The sequence below is a fragment of the Berghia stephanieae genome, chromosome 9 (assembly GCF_034508935.2).
Source record: "Berghia stephanieae isolate SIO BIC M18660-M18661 chromosome 9, UCSD_Bste_1.3, whole genome shotgun sequence".
In the NCBI taxonomy this organism is placed as follows: domain Eukaryota; kingdom Metazoa; phylum Mollusca; class Gastropoda; order Nudibranchia; family Aeolidiidae; genus Berghia; species Berghia stephanieae.
This window is the reverse complement of record NC_088368.1, coordinates 36,564,369-36,582,458: the sequence shown is the minus strand read 5'-3', so window position 1 is coordinate 36,582,458 and position 18,090 is coordinate 36,564,369. Positions and strand designations below refer to the sequence as shown.

The window sequence follows — 18,090 nt, the reverse complement described above, 5'->3', positions numbered from 1 at the left end:
TCCTCGAAGGAAAATAGACTAATTCATCATACCAAGATTAGATGTCCTGATGTCAACGGGAATCACCCATGTTGTCCAAAGTTTGAGCAAATTGGGGGGTTAATAATCATGCCCAAGGAAAGAGACGTAAACGTGCCTGAAGCGGGACTAGAACGCCATGGGGTCTTCCGGTCACAGTGCAAAGCCTTAACCACCTTGGGCCCAATCTGCAATAGCTCCTAGCGTGATCTAGATGCCTGTAGATGTTGTTTGTAAACAGCAAAATGGCATCCTCTACGCCACGTCCTGGTTTGTAAGCAAATTGATGACTATCACTCAATGGCATAAACTGATTCCTAATTTTAATAAGAACAAGTTTTTCTAAAGATTTCATGACTATTGAAGTCAGTGCAACAGGTCTGAGATCGTTCATAGTTTCAAGTTTTTCTTTTTTGGAACAGGAATAATTTTCGAAGTTTTCCAAATTTCAGGGATTGAAACGCATTGGAGGGACCAGTTAAAAATATGTGTATAAATGGGGGAAAGCTGGTGGGCACATTCTTTTAATAGTTTTCCTTTCAATCCATCCGGCCCAGCAGCCTTCCTCTCGTTTAGTTTCGAAAATACGAATCTCGTTTCCTCTTCACTGACCTCAACAGCCATTTCATCTTCCAAAGCCCTGTCTAATTTATGTTTTTCATTTTCAATATCAAATTTGTTTGCTGTGTCGAAACGTGAATAAAATTTATTTAAAGTTTCAATTTCGATATCTTCTGATATAATCGTGGGCTTTGGATTATAGTTAACAGCAGTTTTAAGCCCCCGCCACGTGTCCCGTATATCCCCAGAAGAAAAGCATTTTTCAATTTTATTTTTGTACTTGTCTCTACAACTAGATATTACCCTCTTTATCTCTTTTTGTTTTGTTTTCAGATCTTTTTTGTTTCCACTAGTATAGAGAGTTTTCTTTTGGTTCAATAAAAGTTTTAGATCTTTTGTTATCCAAGGCTTATTGTTAGGATAATATTTTATTTCTTTTTTACAAGACACTAGCTGTTCACAGAATTTTAAATACTCACTCACACAGTCATTCAGCTCATCCACACTATCACATGATTCGATAAAAACATTCCAGTCAGTGCATTCAAAACAACCACGCAAATCTTCACACACACTTCCGTTCCAGATCTGTACACTTTTCTTTACTGGTTTTACACGTTTAAAAACAGGGCGGTAGGTGGGGAGTAGCAAGAGCATGCAGTGGTCAGATAAACCTAATGGGGCACGGGGTAAACATTTATAACTATTTTTAATATTACACAGGAATAAATCTAATGTTTTTTTGTCCCTTGTCTCGCAGTCCACGTATTGATGAAGTCCCGGGAGAGTAAAATCGTTACATTGGTTAAAATCGCCAGTGACCATCAATACGGCATCGGGTGACTTAATTTGAATGTCCTGTATTTCTTTCCTCAAAATATTTTTCGCTGTGGTGTTGTCTGATGATGGTGGAATGTAGACGTTGACGATGATGACATGAGTATATTCCCGGGGTAGGTAATATGGTCGTGACGAAACAGTAATAAATTCAATATAATCGTCACAATACATTTTCTTTATCTGACAGTTATTGGGGTGGCACCATTTGTTGTTAATATATGTGCACACCCCACCCCCAGTTCGTTTATTTACATTAGTCCGATCTCCTCGAAATAGTGAATATTGTTCAATATTAAAACATGATGATGGTATGTGAGGAGATAGCCAAGTCTCTGTTAACGCTATTATGGAGGCTTGACGATAGTCACTATTAAAACGACACAGTGAAAACAGTTCATCAATTTTATTTTTCAGTGATCTTACATTACCTGTCACTACACAGGGTAAAAATGGACGAAAAGGCCGTCTGTTAAATTTTGTTTTTATTCCTCCCTTTCTCCCCCTCTTTCTTACTTTAATAAACGATGTGTCAATAGTGGGTGGTGGGGGTGACACGGGTTGGAGGGATCGGAGAGTCTCTGGAGTATAAGTTATCGATAGGCTTATTTTGGCAGTAAAATCACAGGCTAAAACACCATTTATGCTTATAAATATACTAATAAATATAAAAATCAGGAACAATATATACTTCACATCCATTTTGAATAAAAATTAGGCTTAAATTCCGACGATTGAATGATAAATGAATAAAAATATGTGTAGAAAATAGGTAAATATTCACAACACGTCTGTTGTCGCCGGAAGCCAGCGCCATGTAGCGTCGTCAAAAATTGAAAAAAACGCATTTTGACTATTTTAGTCACTTTTCAAATATAATGGCAATTTTCTCAGTTCGGCTAGATGTACCTTCCGCACTGAACCGTCGCACGACATCACATATGTAACATGTAATGGACACTTTTATCATTTGGTTGCTCCTTTCTAAAAAGGGAAATTAGTCTATCGCAATGATCTGTCAGCCATATTTTAATCACCATTAAAGAATACTAAGAAAAACTATAGAAAATCCTAATCATTTTGTAAAACACAACATGAACTCGAAGAAGTTTTAAGAAGCCACAAAAATTCTCCCACCTTCAACCGCAGCATCTTCATCGCTTGCTTCCTCTTCATCGTCAATATCAATCTCTTCAGGGTTGTTGGTCTTCACCATCTCGCCCAATTCTTCTTGGGTCGTGCTGCTCCTGTACAAGACAAAGGCATATTATATAAAATGAAGGAGCTGTTGATACAGACAATTGGGTGTAATCAATCCCTATAACAGTGGATATAGAGGTGACAAACTTTTACTGATCTTCAATGTCTGGAATAGTAATACGTTTTGATCACGTGGAAAGGGATTATCAAATTCTGTCCCTTAGTTGTGTCCCACACAGTGAACATTATTAAGAGGACAGTAATAATATAATAAATAATAATAATAATAATAATAATAAATAATAATAATAATAATAATAATAATAATAATAATAATAATAATAATAATAATAATAATAAATAATAATAATAATAAATAATAATAATAATAATACACATTTATATAGCGCTCATTCTCGTGTAAAACACAAGCCCTGGACACTTTACAATATAAATATCAATTTTAAGTGAAAAAAAATAAAATAATAATAATAATATTTAGCCAAATCAAGGATTCATAGAGTCAATAAAAACAAATACAGTAAAAATGTGTCTTGAGATTCTTTTTAAAGGTAGGTAAAGACTTGCACTCCTCAGATCACGTGGTAGTTCATTCCAAATCTTGGGGCCGAAACAAGCAAACGATCTATCACCAAATTTTGTTCTTGATCTTTTTTCCGAAATTTTCGTTTGGTCATTACATGATCTTAAAGTGTAATTTTCAAATTTACACATGACCACGTGATCTGTGAGATATGCCAGTGCTATACCAGTCAAACACTTATAAACAAGACACGCTGCTTTGTAATATGTGCGCTTTTCAATGGGCAACCAGTGGAGAGAGGCCAACAAAGGGGTTGCATGATCAAATTTTTTTTTTTTTTTGCCAAAAACTAATCTTGCTGCACTGTTTTGCAGTAGTTGTAATTGTTTAATAGAAGCCTGAGGCAAGTTGACAAGCAGGGAGTTACAATAATCTAGTTTCGAAAAAATGAGGGAAACAACCAATGTTTTACATGTTCCAATTGCAACATACTGACGGATCGAACATTACACATGTAAACACTACTTGAGGGAAGAAGAGGCAGAGAAAAATCCCAAAGGAGGTGGATACTTCCATTTTTTAATATTTTAGAATGGTATAGTGCAGATCAGTTTGAACTTTATGACCGTTTCTGAGATAAAATAAACAAATTTAAAAAAAATAAAAAAAAATAAAAGAAAAAAGAATCTGGAGCAAAAAATCTGACTTTGTTCTAATTTGACCCCCCAAAAATCTGTATATAAAAAAAAAATTATGCCCTTCCGCCATGACATCATAAGATCCTGTCGCCTAGGCATTCCACGAAGGAATATAGATAATTCATCAAACAAGATGTCTGATGTCAACAGGAACCACCCATGTTGTCCAAAGTGAGCAAATTGGGGGTTAATAATCTTGCCCAAGGAAAGAGACGAAAGAGCCTGTAGCGGGACTCGAACCCAGGACCTTCCGGGTCACAGTGCAATGCCTTAACCACTTGACCACTTCGCCCAAATATAAATCTGTATTTCAACTTACCTGACAAAGAGGAGTTTCTTCTCAGCTTGTGCTTTCTCTTGCATGGCCTCAGTGGCCAGTTGTCTGGCCCTGGCCTCCAGCTGTTGCATCTCATCGCCTCCTTCTGAAGGTGGAAATATCAAGACAATCAAATTAATGATAGCACATCAACAGTGTCATTCTGTAACTGTTTCTTTGGTCAAAATATTACAGAAGAGACAAAAAAAACCCCCAAAAACATCATTGCTCACATTCTTGATGCATAGCAATATCCGTAATGTGTTGTTAATATATGCCAATTACTGTGCGGCTATGTGGTATAGTGGTATGACACCTGGGTTCGAGTTCTATTCTACGCAGCGCATAATTGAGTCCTTGGAAAAGGCTCTTTACTCACATTCTCTCACCGTACACAGGTGTGAAATGAGTACCTGGCCATTAACAGCGTTGTCGCTGTTTGAAAAATAAAATAAAATGTAATATTGCCTAACAGAGACGTCATCTCATGTCCTACATGTTAAATGTTAAAGTTGGCTAGGACCCAATGGTAAAGCGCTCTGAGCACTGAAGGTTAAACTGGTTTTGACAACAACAAAAAATGTATATAAGACACAAAAAACATCATTGTACACTTTCTTGATAAATAGCAATATCTGTCACATGTTGTTAATATGTGCTTATTACCCACCACCTAAACGACCTTAATGAGTAGGGGGGGGGGGGATTCAGAAAATAATCTCGGCTGCAGCCTGGATCAATCAAGGTCCCTTTGCATTAGAAGTGACTGCTCTACCAACTGAGCTATCGGGACCCCTTTAATGACAAAACCCAGACCTTAAAACTGGGCATATTAAATTGAATTTTGTTTCAACTCTGGTAATCCAATTTGGAAATAAAATAAGGAAAGGATTTCCTTTTTAAAAAATTCTTACCACCAGCGGCGTCTGGCTTTTTGTTCTGTGCAGCAACCATTTGAGCTGACATAAAATTGACCTAAGGGCAGAAAAATAAATCAAGATATCAAATTAATGACAACTAATAGACAATATTCCAATTATCCAGAATATCACACCCAACACAGGCTATGTAGGCTACATTTAATTATATAGTTGACCCCCAACACAGGCTATGTAGGCTACATTTAATTACATAGTTGACCCCCAACATAGGCTATGTAGGCTACATTTAATTACATAGTTGACCCCCAACATAGGCTATGTAGGCTACATTTAATTACATAGTTGACCCCCAACATAGGCTATGTAGGCTACATTTAATCATATAGTTGACCCCCAATATAGGCTATGTAGGCTACATTTAATCATATAGTTGACTCCCAACATAGGCTATGTAGGCTACATTTAATCATATAGTTGACTCCCAACACAGGCTTTGTAAGCTACATTTAATTACATAGTTGACTATCTCTCAAAATAAAAACCCCAATAATTTTAAGGAAAACAAAATGTGAATTTTTGTTATCATTTCGCTCATTGAACCTCAGGTTCACTCGATCACATTGCCAAAGTTTGTACAGACTTGCAAAAACATGTCCACAAACAAACAAAATACACATGTTAGCATAGACATTCACACCGACAGAGACGCACAAATTAATGATTACCTGAGTGTTGTAAGTGGCCTGGACACTACGTTTGATCCTCAGCATCTCTCTGACAGTGTCTTCATTGCCGTGGTTGATTTCAAATTCCTTCCAAGATTCCCAGAATTGCGGAGCCACCTGGAATGAAACGGTTAGTTGAGTTGTTTTGATTTTCTTTTTCTTTTTTTTTCTAAAAGGCATTGATTGAGTCAGCAGTTATCAACTAACAGTATTATGGGAGATATTGCAACTTGAAAGAATTGTCTTGTTGTAAAAGGATCCAATCCACTCACCCTAGGATCACTGATCTGAGAACCATGAGAGTAAATGGCCCTGGCCCTGTCTATTTCACCCAACTTCTTCTCTAGATCAGCAAATCTCAAGCACATCTCCCTGAAAAGCAAAAGAAAAAAAAAAGTGTGAAAATTGGCGAATGATATCATTTTATACATCTGATAATAGAACATCATGGCATGATGAAATGGCCTTTTTTTTACATCCAGAGGGTATCATGTTCACATCACACCCATTGTATTGTAAGTTCTGAAGTTGTCATTTGATCTGATTTCATGGGATACAGTTCACTCCACTTAATCGCACATCTGTTGATTATACGCCACACATTCCTGGAAAACGGAATATTCTCTATATAATAGCTCCACTTAATCGCACACCTTCTCCGCTTAACCGTGACACCTTGATTCCATCTTGATAAGACAACATTATACCCATCAGCAGTGAAATGAAATCTCAGGAGCTACTGGACTCCGTTCAACCACACAATAGGATAATGAAAATGAGGATGAGTCATCGAAATGTGACAAACCACCCCTGAAAAACACACAGACTATCTAAGAACATTGGCGAGATTGGATAAAGGGTTTATAAACAGCTTGCACAGTACATACTGTACCAACACACAAACCAATGTGTAACCTAAAATGTTTATAGTCTGTTTAATACAATTTAGTGAGAACTCATAAAAATGGCTGGCAAAAGAGCTGAGTGACGTCAATATCATTCCTTTTATACATATCAGATAAGGATACTGACAATCATTTTAAACTATTCTCAGTAAAGCACCTCCCACTCCTCACCTGGCTTGGTCATTGTTCAAGACCTCAATAGCCTTCTCATAAATAGTTCTAGTGTGAGTCACCCCGTAGACCTCAGCTGCTTTCTTGACGTAGATATTGAACATCTGAAAGTAAAATATTATAGGAGTTGGAATGAAAAGTTAACACAAATTTAAAATTTAATTAAAATATAGATAGAAACATTTCAGTCGAGCGCACAGCACTCTAGTAGCTCTGAGCCCTCTTTTTTTTTTTTAAATGGAGCTCTTATATAGCGTAATATCCACTAAATGTGCTCAAAGCGCTTTACAATGGGTCCCTGACCAACAGTAACATGGAAAATGTAGAACAAGACACAACGCCTGTAATGCGATATTACAATTTAAAAAATTTTCAGACAGAGACAACGCTGTTAACGGCCAGGTACTCATTTTACACCTGAGTACAGTGAGAGAATGAGAGTAAACAGCCTTTTCCAAGGACTCAACTATGTGCCAAGCAAGGCTCGAACCCAGGACCTTCCGATCCAAAAGCGAGTGTCATACCACAAGACCACATAGCCGCACCAACATTTTTTCTCATTCACATTTGTTTTATTCCATCACAAAATTTAAAGAAACAGTTTTGTTATAGTCAAAGCTTGCTTTGCTGAACAAAATGATATCAAGCATGGAATTCACAATGAAAATAATAAAACATCATACATTGACAAGCATAAATATTGCACTATAACAGGATTCAAATTAAAAAGATCACTATCATGTACACTTACACACATTTACATGTCAATATAAAATACTATTGCTTAAAAGAATTAGTTCATCAGATAAATTCTCACCCATATAAGAACCCCCCCCCCCCCCCCCCCTCCCTACCCCCAAGAATAAAAAAAAACACACACAAATAGCAAATCTGCAATTAAAAGACAAGGGGATCATGATAATGTGTTACCTCATATTGTTCCTCTGGCAACACAGCACGTGTAGATCTGTCATAGACCGCCATTGCATGTCTGGCCATGCCATGTTCCATTTCCAGTTTGGCATACAGCAGGAAGATCTCTACAATAAACATCGTACAATGAGAAATGCATGAAAATGATATTAGAGCTAAAAAAAAACCTTGAGCATTCAGCTTTTTTTAAAATTCAGTTTTTGTGACAATACTTAGCTATTTGGAAAAACTAAGCAAAAAAAACCCGCTTTCATCACTTCCTGTGAATAATGAAAAATTCACCAAAAATGGAAGATCTAGCATCAAAATCATGGAAGTTATAGCATTTTAAAGTGTTGAAAAAGTGGGGAAATTGTAGATACTCTGTCCACACCTTTTATTAACCTTAAAAATACTCTCTACAAATTTACTAGAATTAGATCACCAGATTTTGGTTTATCTTACTTTCTACAACTAGTAGAAATTGATGAAAACGAACTGTCTCCTACGTTTTTCCAAACAACTTATTATTGGATTACTTTTGTGGCAAATGTTACAACCTTGTTACGACCTTTTGGCATATCCTTGTATATAGTGCAGTATCCACTAACTGTGCTGAAAGTGCTTTGAACAGAGTCCCAAGCCAACACATAGAATATATAAACTGAGATATAATAGGGGAGGTGGCAGTGGTAGATCTGATTTAAAGAGTTTTATTTTTTTTTAAATTTTTGTCAGTGCACAGTATTGCAGAGAAGGGTAATGAAAATTTACCTTTGGAATATTTGTCAGGACAATTTTCAAGGCACTGCTCAAACAAATCTCTCGACCTCTCTAGCTTGGTGCCTTCCTGGAACACGAAATGTGCATGAAATAGATGAGGAAGTCAAAGATGAAATAGATGAGGAAGTCAAAGGAAATAAATGTAAATTATAGTATTATTTCGAAATGGATGGAACATTTTTGACATGCTTAAGATCTTCTATTTTATCAAATAGAATAAAGCTGACACAGAGAGAGAAAGAGAGAGAGAGAAGAAAGGAGAAGAGAGAGAGAGAGAGGGAGGGTGTGAGAGAGAGAGAGCGAGAGAGAGAGAGAGAGAGAGAGAGAGAGAGAGAGAGAGAGAGAGAGAGAGAGAGAAAGAGAGTGAGAGAGAGAGAGAGGAAGAGAGAGAGAGAGAGAAGGAGGAAGAAAAGCAATTATGTCAGGAAACAGTCTTAGAAATACTGTTCTCCTATCACGTACAGAGAGGTTTATCGATTCATGCCTATAAGTGGAATAACCATAACTCAACACCAAAATACTTACATATCTTTCAATGAATTTAGTTAGATACGTATTCCATATGTCGTACACGTTTGGCCACTTGAACAGCGCAATTCCCTTCTCATATGCCTGGAAAAATAAAAGGGAAATATGACTAAACTTGAGCTTTTATATAGTGCAATATCCACTAAAAGTGCTCAGAGCGCTTTACAAGGGGTCCCTAGCCAACAGCAACACTTAATATGTAGGACGAGACATGACATTTTTTTTTGGACAAAGACAACGTTGTTAACTCATTTTACACCCGAGTACAGTGAGAGAAAGTAAGTAAAGAGTTTTTTCCAAAGACTCAACTATGCACTGAGTGAGGCTCGAACCCAGGACCTTCCGCTCTGAAAGCGAGCGTCATACCACTAGACCACATAGTCGCACTAGATGGTTGGGTATTTATTAAAAACCTTGGATAATCAAAGATATTGTGCAAACAGAAGAAAAAAAAGGGAAATATGACTAGATGTGTGGGGTATGTATTAAAATCACAATTGAGAGGAAATCCTTAAAATCAGTAATTAAAAAAAATAAAAAAATCCAACACAAGCTTTGAATACCCATTGTGGTGAGATCATCACACCAGAAGGGCTGGAAGTAAATAATGCAGAATACAGAGCAATCTAAGCAGGAATTGGAAGCTGTCAAAAATCGTGCTTCGCAATTTAATTCCAAAAATAATTAGCAAATTCAAAGGTTGAGATTTTGAGAAAATTCAATCAAAAACCGGGAAGGAAGGAACAGAATTGTGAATCCAGGAAGATTGGCAAGTCTAGATCGAGTACATAAAAATAATGACTTACCTTGAAGGCTTCCTCAAAGTAGTTGCTCTCCTCCAAGAACATGGCGTAGTTCATGATGATTTGAGGTGTGGCGATTCGCAGGTCTATTATTCTATCATAGACAGCCTTGCATGTCTGTGAAAAACAGATGGAAATCAAAACCTTTGGTTATTGTGATAAACATTTATCTTTTTAACATGTAAATAGTCGCTGCTTGAAGCTCAAAGAATTAAATAAGGGATAAAATGAAAAGATGTGAAGAGGGTAGCCCAGAATCGTGTCTGGTGGATGAATATTATTGATGGTCTATGCTGATGGTGAGTGAAAAGCCTAAGTAAGTAAGCATATATAACATGTAATCGAAGTATTTTACCTTAAATGTACCAAAACTCTCCTCCAAGTCTGCATAGAGGGACCAAACTTTAAGTGATTTGTGAACTCTGGCTTGTACTGTCTCTGTCTGTGTCATGAAGATAAGATTAGACGGATATAATGATAGCAACACATTACAAATATGTTACAGTGAATGACATAATTAGTCAGATGGTGAAAAGGTTTGAACTGAGATATTGGCAAGTTTAGTTAGAAGGCCAATTTTTATCTTAAAAGAATTCTTGTCATAAATGATTAAAACAACCCTTTTTGTACATCTTCGGGATATATCAAAGGTTAATTTCACTTCTAAATATTTTTTACAACTAGTCAAGCTGAAAAAGTATGAAATTTGAGAAAAGTTGCTGGATACCTTTCCCATACATCTGACCATAACTTCGTGAAAAATCACCCGATTTACTTCACATAAAGATTTAAAAGCTCTGGGGAGAATATTCTTTCAGAAAATGCAAAAATATGTAATCCAAAATTTTCACCTTCCGACTGATTATAACACTGACACATATAACATATGTTGAAATCTCATGACTTAGATGAAGTTTATCTCTTTTGTGTAATAATAGATTATTTATGTCTCTTAGAATAAAAATTTGAAAAAGAGTGTATGAAACAGTGCCAGACAAAGTAAGAAAGAAAAATACAACAAAACAAACATCAACATTTTGTTTTTTAAATCATTATTCGTAGACTATATATCAAATAATGAAAATGTTGCTGCTTGAAGCTCAAAGAAAAAAACGATTAATATTGTATTGTAAGATTCAATTTACTAGACGAAGACAGAAACTGTGGATGCTTAGGGTTTCCCCTGTTTCAACAAAACACAGTGAATGAAACACTAGAGATATCTCTTCGTCCTTAGTGTTTCATTCATCATTTTCTGTTGAAAAAAGGGGAAACTCGAAACGTCCACCGTATCTGTCTTCATCTAATAAATTCAATCTTACAATTCGATACTTACCCTTTTTTTAGACCGTATATCAAACTCAAGACCTCCTGATCAGTAGATCTGGTTCGATCCCCAGGCTAATTTTTTAGGTTAGTATTTTTTTCTTGTATTTTTATTTCTTGCTTTATCTGGTACTATTTCATACACACTTTTCAGATATTTATAATACATACACAAGTGTCTGCTACCCAATTTTTCTTTTTGAATACATACCATCATGACAATTTTTACCAGGAATTTAGGGAATTTTAGAACACTATACTTAACATTGTATAGTTTAATTGTAAATTTAAAAATTTGAGCTTTTATATAACGCAATATCCACCAAACGTGCTCAAAGCGCTTTACAAGGGGTCCCTGGCCAACAGCAACATTACGCCTGTTAGGCGATGTTACAATTTTTTCAGACAGAGACAATGCTGTTAACAACCAGGTACTCATTTTACACCTGAGTACGGTGAGAAAATGTGAGTAAAGAGCCTTCTTCAAGGAATCAACTATGCGCCGAGCAAGGCTCGAACCCAGGGCCGTCAATCCAAAAGCGAGTATCATACTGCCATGACCACATAGCCGCACAAAAACACTTAACATGTAGGATGAGACATGTGCCTGAAAGTTAGATATTTTTACTTATGAAATTTATAATGCTCTATGTTCCATGTTTAACGGGATCAGAAATAACAAGACCTTGGAATACAAGACTCAAATACCTGGAATTTTTTTTCCTTATTGTGAAAAGAGTTGTTAAAATATACTGAGTGATTCAGAGATGTGAGAGGATGAGAATCCGTAGTCAATTAAGAAATTATAATCTCAGACAAGAACATAAATTCATTCCTTCATTTACATATATCATTCATTGTACAACTTGATAATAATAAAGAATGGTCGTTTTTGCAGTTATCAGTGTTGAAGTCATGATGATGGTGACTTGGTGCAGCTATGAGGTCTAGTGATATGAAACTCGCCTTTGAATTGGGAAGTCCTGGGTTCGAGTCCCTCTCTGAGCGACAAGTTGAGTCCTTGGAAAAGGTTCTTAATTCACCGTACTCAGGTGTAAAATATGTATCTGGTCATTAACAGTGTTGCCTCTGTCCTATAAAAAAAAATTTTACTTACGCCAAACTGGTGCCATGTCTCATTCTATATGTTAAGTGTTGCTGCAGGCTAGGGACCTCTTGTAAAGCACTTTGAGTATGTTTAGTGGATATTGCGCTATATAAAAGCTCACGTTTTTATGATGATCATAATAACGATATTGTTGCTTTATACAGAAGCCATTGAGCTTAAACTCTAAGAGTTAAGGCCATGTACTCAGATGAAAAATTAATCTAATCTCAACAATTACCTCATCATGGTAGGCGACTTGTCTCTTCAATGGAGTCGTTGCCTTTTGCATCAGCTTCAAGGCTTCGTCGCTGTTGCTGGAATGGAAGAAAATAAATCAACGGACATAATTAACAAATCAATGGACATCATCAACAGGAATAAAACAAAAAAAAAAGACACAGAGGGGTAAAAGACTTAATAAAAATAATGTGCTCTCACATCAATTTTTAATAAGTTTTAATGACTCAAAAATGCTCATGAAGTTCTGAAATTGGAGCTAAAATTTCATAATTTTAAGATTTTTTCTTAGTAGTAGAGAGGTCTGCTATCGGAATCCCAAAAGCTGTTGAATAAAATTCATTAAATCTCTATCATTTCTGACACAGAAATAAATCAAAGCCAATTTAATAGAGGACATACTCATGTCTGATCTCCATCTCTGCCCATTCACACCAGACACAGGCTAGATCATCCACATGTTTGTAGGCAACCTGGGTGGCTTTTTCAAACACTATACGAGCCTGGGGAAACAAATAAACAAAAATTAACAAGCGAATGTATTGAGCTTTCATTAAGCGCAATATCCATTAAACATGCTCAAAGCGCGTTAAAAAGGGTTCCTGACCAACAACAACACATAACATGTAGAATAAGACATGACGTCTGATAGGCGATATTACAATTATTTTTTCGACAATGCTGTTGACAGCCAGGTACTCATTTTAAACCTGAGTAAAGTGAGAGAATGTGAGTAAAGAGCCTTTTCCAAGAACTCAACCATACATCGAGCAAGGCTCGAACCCAGGACCTTCCAATCTGAAAGCAAGTGTTATAGCACAAGACCACATAGCCGCACAGATGTACTGCAGGGTACTTAACCTTTAGAGCCACAAGGCCTAAGGTGCCAGAGTTTATTCCCGTTTCTATAGTGTGAAACAGACAATAGAAATTGAATGTTACCCTTTCGATGGGAGGCTAGTCTATCGCAAAGTACTTCCCACCATATCTAGCAGATCCTGCTACTCAATCACTGCTGGATGGACAGGGGTGTCAGAAAAAATCACGACTTCACCCAAGTTCCTTTGTGTGCGAAGCAAATGCTCAAATGACTGAGCTATCGAGACCCTCAATTGTACTTATATCTATGACAATTCATAACAAATAGTATTAAGTTTGATGTCATTCAGGTCTTTGTTATTGCTTTTTGCCATCCACGTTTATGAGTAATTCTCACTAAACTGTATTAACCAGACTATGGACGTTCAAGGATACACATAGTTTTGTGCATTGGTCAGTTACACTTCCGGATGGCAATGTTGTGAGCTTCTTAGCCAAGCACATACTATCTATAGAATACTGAAATTTTGTTAAATTTAGTGATGTAATGTGAGTCAATGATTTATAGGCATAAATGTATGACATTTCCACAGAAGATGGTGAAGCAGACTTGCCACACACAAAAACCCAAACCTATTCTTTTTATCATTAAATCTGAATTTCAGCATAAACGTCACTATCAATGTTAGAGGCAAGATTAAAAGTCTTTTTTTTTTCCTTCAGATTTTGTTTGATGCAGCTCAGATGTTCCAATTTTGATGTGAGCGAGGCAAAATTAAGTCTTTGGGGCAAAAAGAAACAGTCTGATGACAAGACTCACACGTACCACCTGGGGAGCCTCACCACAGGTACTGAGAACGTCTGCTTTGGCACTGTGCTACAGTGTGGGAGAATACTATGCCCCTGTTTAGATGAGGAACCCATATGTAAACATCTGATTAAGAGAATCAATGAGAATAATAACAGGATGTCTCAAGTCAACTCCAACTCAGTGGCTCCCAACACTGAGTGGCATTGCATCACTAAGAGAAAATAGCGAGTGATCTTATCTTAAAGACAAACAGTGAGCTATAATCTTACATCTTCAATCTGACTGTTGTTTTCATAAAACTTGGCAAACTCCACCCACAGTGTGTGAGGTCTGCCTGAGGCAATCTTGGGGTCCACTGTCTGAACAGCCTCCGTGTATGTGTTGATGATCTGACAAATGTTTTTAAAAAATGACAAAAGGATAGAGCAGAAATATCTAACCCTCTTAAAACAAATAAAAAAATAGATAAATTTCTGATTACGCTGATATAACATATTGAGAGTTTCACAACTGACATCATATATAACTAACAAAAAATTTTGAATTAATTCCGAATTTGAAGAAATAAAAAATTCTGAATCAACCAAAAAATGTGCGATTCCCACCATTAATTGTATAATCCTTAAGAATTGATTAATTCGAGTTCAGTTTGGCCAAAAATCATTTTCCCACAAATATAAAATAATTTCAAACAAAAAAAAAAAAACAAACAAACTTGAGAATTAATATAGTGCAATAGCCACTAACCATACTCACAACCCTTTACAAGGGGTCCCTCACCACCACCAACAACAACAAAAAAAATTTTAATTGAACTTTTATAAAGTGCAATATCCACTAAACATAATCAAAGCCCTTTACAAGAGGTCCCTGGTCAACAGCAACATTTAACATGTAGGACGATATTATAATTTTTTTCGGACAGAGACAACGCTATTAACGGGCAGTTACTCATTTTACACCTGAGTACGGTGAGTGTATTGGCTCTGAAAGACTACTGCTCAAGGGATTGTGTTGTGGGAAGTGGATGAGCATTATTTTGAGAACACTATGAAAAAGATACATCACAAAGAGAAATGTTTTTAAAAAGGCGTTTTCTCACCTCCCTAGGCTTCCCCTCAAATAATGTAACTCTTTTATGCCATTCGTGAACATTGTGAGGGTTCTGTCGAAGCAAGACACTGTAGACATAATGAAAAAAAATTATTTGCATACGTATCATGACACATTATTACTAAATGAGGTTTTTATTTATTTATTTTTTTTTTTCCCCAGCTCTTATTCATGGCATATACAATTTTCCTGTCATAATATGGAAAGTCCTCTCAACAAAATTATGCTGTGTTACATATGCAACACATTCAATAGAGGGAAAGAAATCTTTCACAAAACGTTAACTCACTCAAGCCCAATACCGACTATATCCATAGTATACCTGGGGTTACTTATACCCCATGCCTATTCATGACATTTTTCTGAGACAAATTATAGGCGTAGTATCAAAGCTAATGTGTTTAGATTTTACATGTTAATGATAGTTGAACAAAACTATCTATGTACATGCTCATTTTGAACACATTTTTTTCCAATTTTGAAAAGTAGCAAAAATCTCTAGGAGTGAGTGAGTTAAAACAGTCAATTTAACTTTACAAAGAATTAAATAGCATAATGTAATCATTAAATATCACTGCTTTTGTTATGTGGAGTCTTACTTTTTTTAATGGCATTTGAACGAGAAAAAGTTTTTAAAAAATCCCCAAAAATCATCAAATGATTGTAAAACAATAGAGTTAATCAATTGAATCCAACATCTACCTGTTAAGGAGAAGAGGTCGTCTGTCCATGAGATCCTCCAACCTGGCCAGTCGCATTTCAAGCTCCACATCATCTGGTTGAGTAGTCAATATTTATATATAAATAAATTAATAAGTTAAGGAAATGTCTTTCAAAATATCTATGAAATATTATTATAATCATCAGCACCATCATTAATATTATTATTACGAACATCATCATCATTATAATCGATAATAATAATAACAATAATAATACTTTATTCATCCATAGGAAATTTTTTGTACAGACGTGTTGAACAGACATGATAATAAGTTAGCAAATAACTAGGTGGTAAAAGTATGGATAATGTAAAAGTAATAAAATGTGTAAATTGATTTAATATTAAGTATTATAAATTTGTGTAAAAATAGAAAATTTAAAATAGATATATATATATACCTTATATATATCAATAGATTGAGTTAAAATAGATTTAATTTCTGTTTCATTTCTGCTGACAAATAATGTATTTAGTAAATTCACCACATGAGCTTACAATTTCAATAATTTCTTTGCAGGAGGCTGGACGAATTTTAAACAGTCTTATTTTTTTGTGAATGTCACTCACCATTCTCATTTTTCCCTTCTTCCTCCATCCTCTCCATCTTGTCGGCTATGACGCCTTTCTCAAACTGGGCACAAGCATCAAACACTTGGGTGAAATCCCTCACTGTGATCACTGTCTGAATGGCCTCCTCGTAAATGTCTCGGGCCTGCAGGGAGAATGGGTTGATGAAATATTTCATAATTTGAACTTTGACAACAAACAATGCCCCCCAGACCTGCCAACTCTTTTAGAAATAAAATAAATGAAAAGTTCTAGGCTGATCTAGTATGTGAATTATGATGATATAGATGATGATGACATCAACAACTATGATGATGATGATTTTTTTTTTCTAGTAGTGATGAAAAAAGCAACAGAGAAATTAAAAAGCCATTAGGCATCTACAACAGAGAGAACAAAATCTAGACCCTTTTGTCCCTCCCCGTCCCTTCCAACCATCAACTAATCAAGGAACACTACTGGTCTTCTGTGTCAATTGTGACATCTGGTGCCACTCTGTCTGGCCTGATGTCATAAAAATCGGACTGTCACCCAATTTATCGAAATTGAGCACAGGTGTCAAATTATGATATAAGACCATAGCCCTCTAGTGTGCTATGCATAAGACACATAACAGTGATTTTGCGGTTTTGAGGAAAATGCTTGACACGGCAAAATCAGCTGAAGATTTCTGAGACATTCCTAAAACCCCGGAATTCTGCAGATCCGCTGAAGTTTATCATTACTGAAGCCAAAACCATGAAAGTAGCTAGAAGTTAGGAATTCCCCTTGAAATTTGAGAGTTAGCTGACCCCACATTCTAGACATACCCTTTCAAAGTGACCTCCCCTGATGTAATAATCAGCCAGGGAATTCCACAAGACTCCAATCTGGTCCGTGTAGCGCTTGAGTCCCTGGCGTATGATGGCTTCCACCTTGAGGGATGTCACTTTGTCAGGATTCTTGGCAATCAACTCGCACAGCTGGTTCCACAACTAGTTGGAAGAAAATGTGAACACAGAATATTTCTTGAGTTGGATTTAAACATTTAAGTGGAGCTTGAAAAAGATTTTTGAGGAAGAGTTTTTAAGATACATTTGAGTAAAAAAAACAACAAATAAACAAGGGAACTAATTCAAAGAGGGAATAGAAGGAAGTTAGACCAAAAGCAAACAAGACAAATGTCTTTAGTGTTCCATTCATCATGTTTTGTTGATAAAGGGTGTTATGGTCAAAGAGATAAAATATTATTTTGTCTCCTCTTTGGTAGTCGGTAATCAGAACAAGACGACTGGCACTCATCGCACAATTACGGGAGGAGTGATGATAGCATCTAAACCCTTTTTAAAAAAATTCTCACTCTGCCTTTTCAAGCATTTACGAGATTATCATATGCCTGTAGCAAGGAAAAAATGACAAATAATAGTCGAAAAATAAGTCACTCTTAGTTAGCCAAACTTAACAGGAAGCTGGGCTGTCTTTCTGGGGACAATGCATTTATTAAAGGAGGATAACAAATAGATT

The 18,090-nt window shown here is 36.0% G+C and overlaps 1 protein-coding gene across 2 annotated transcripts in view; it reads right to left on the bottom strand.

Moving 5' to 3' along the window:
• Window positions 1–894: 894 nt before the first annotated feature.
• LOC144980147 (pre-mRNA-splicing factor SYF1-like) overlaps window positions 895–18,090 on the bottom strand; it is a 130,982-nt gene continuing 113,786 nt past the window's right edge. For both annotated transcript variants that reach the window (XM_078927709.1, XM_078927708.1), the window contains exons 6-23: window positions 17,397–17,561; window positions 16,588–16,732; window positions 15,999–16,071; window positions 15,286–15,364; window positions 14,453–14,572; window positions 12,956–13,056; window positions 12,555–12,630; window positions 10,238–10,324; window positions 9,886–9,999; window positions 9,077–9,163; window positions 8,543–8,618; window positions 7,787–7,896; window positions 6,857–6,960; window positions 6,053–6,152; window positions 5,781–5,897; window positions 5,089–5,149; window positions 4,178–4,280; window positions 895–2,663 (exon numbers count right to left, since the gene is read on the bottom strand). In XM_078927709.1, the coding sequence (XP_078783835.1) occupies window positions 2,528–2,663; window positions 4,178–4,280; window positions 5,089–5,149; window positions 5,781–5,897; window positions 6,053–6,152; window positions 6,857–6,960; window positions 7,787–7,896; window positions 8,543–8,618; window positions 9,077–9,163; window positions 9,886–9,999; window positions 10,238–10,324; window positions 12,555–12,630; window positions 12,956–13,056; window positions 14,453–14,572; window positions 15,286–15,364; window positions 15,999–16,071; window positions 16,588–16,732; window positions 17,397–17,561 (1,854 nt within the window). In that variant the 3' untranslated portion in view covers window positions 895–2,527. The remainder of the gene's footprint in view (window positions 2,664–4,177; window positions 4,281–5,088; window positions 5,150–5,780; window positions 5,898–6,052; window positions 6,153–6,856; window positions 6,961–7,786; window positions 7,897–8,542; window positions 8,619–9,076; window positions 9,164–9,885; window positions 10,000–10,237; window positions 10,325–12,554; window positions 12,631–12,955; window positions 13,057–14,452; window positions 14,573–15,285; window positions 15,365–15,998; window positions 16,072–16,587; window positions 16,733–17,396; window positions 17,562–18,090) is intronic.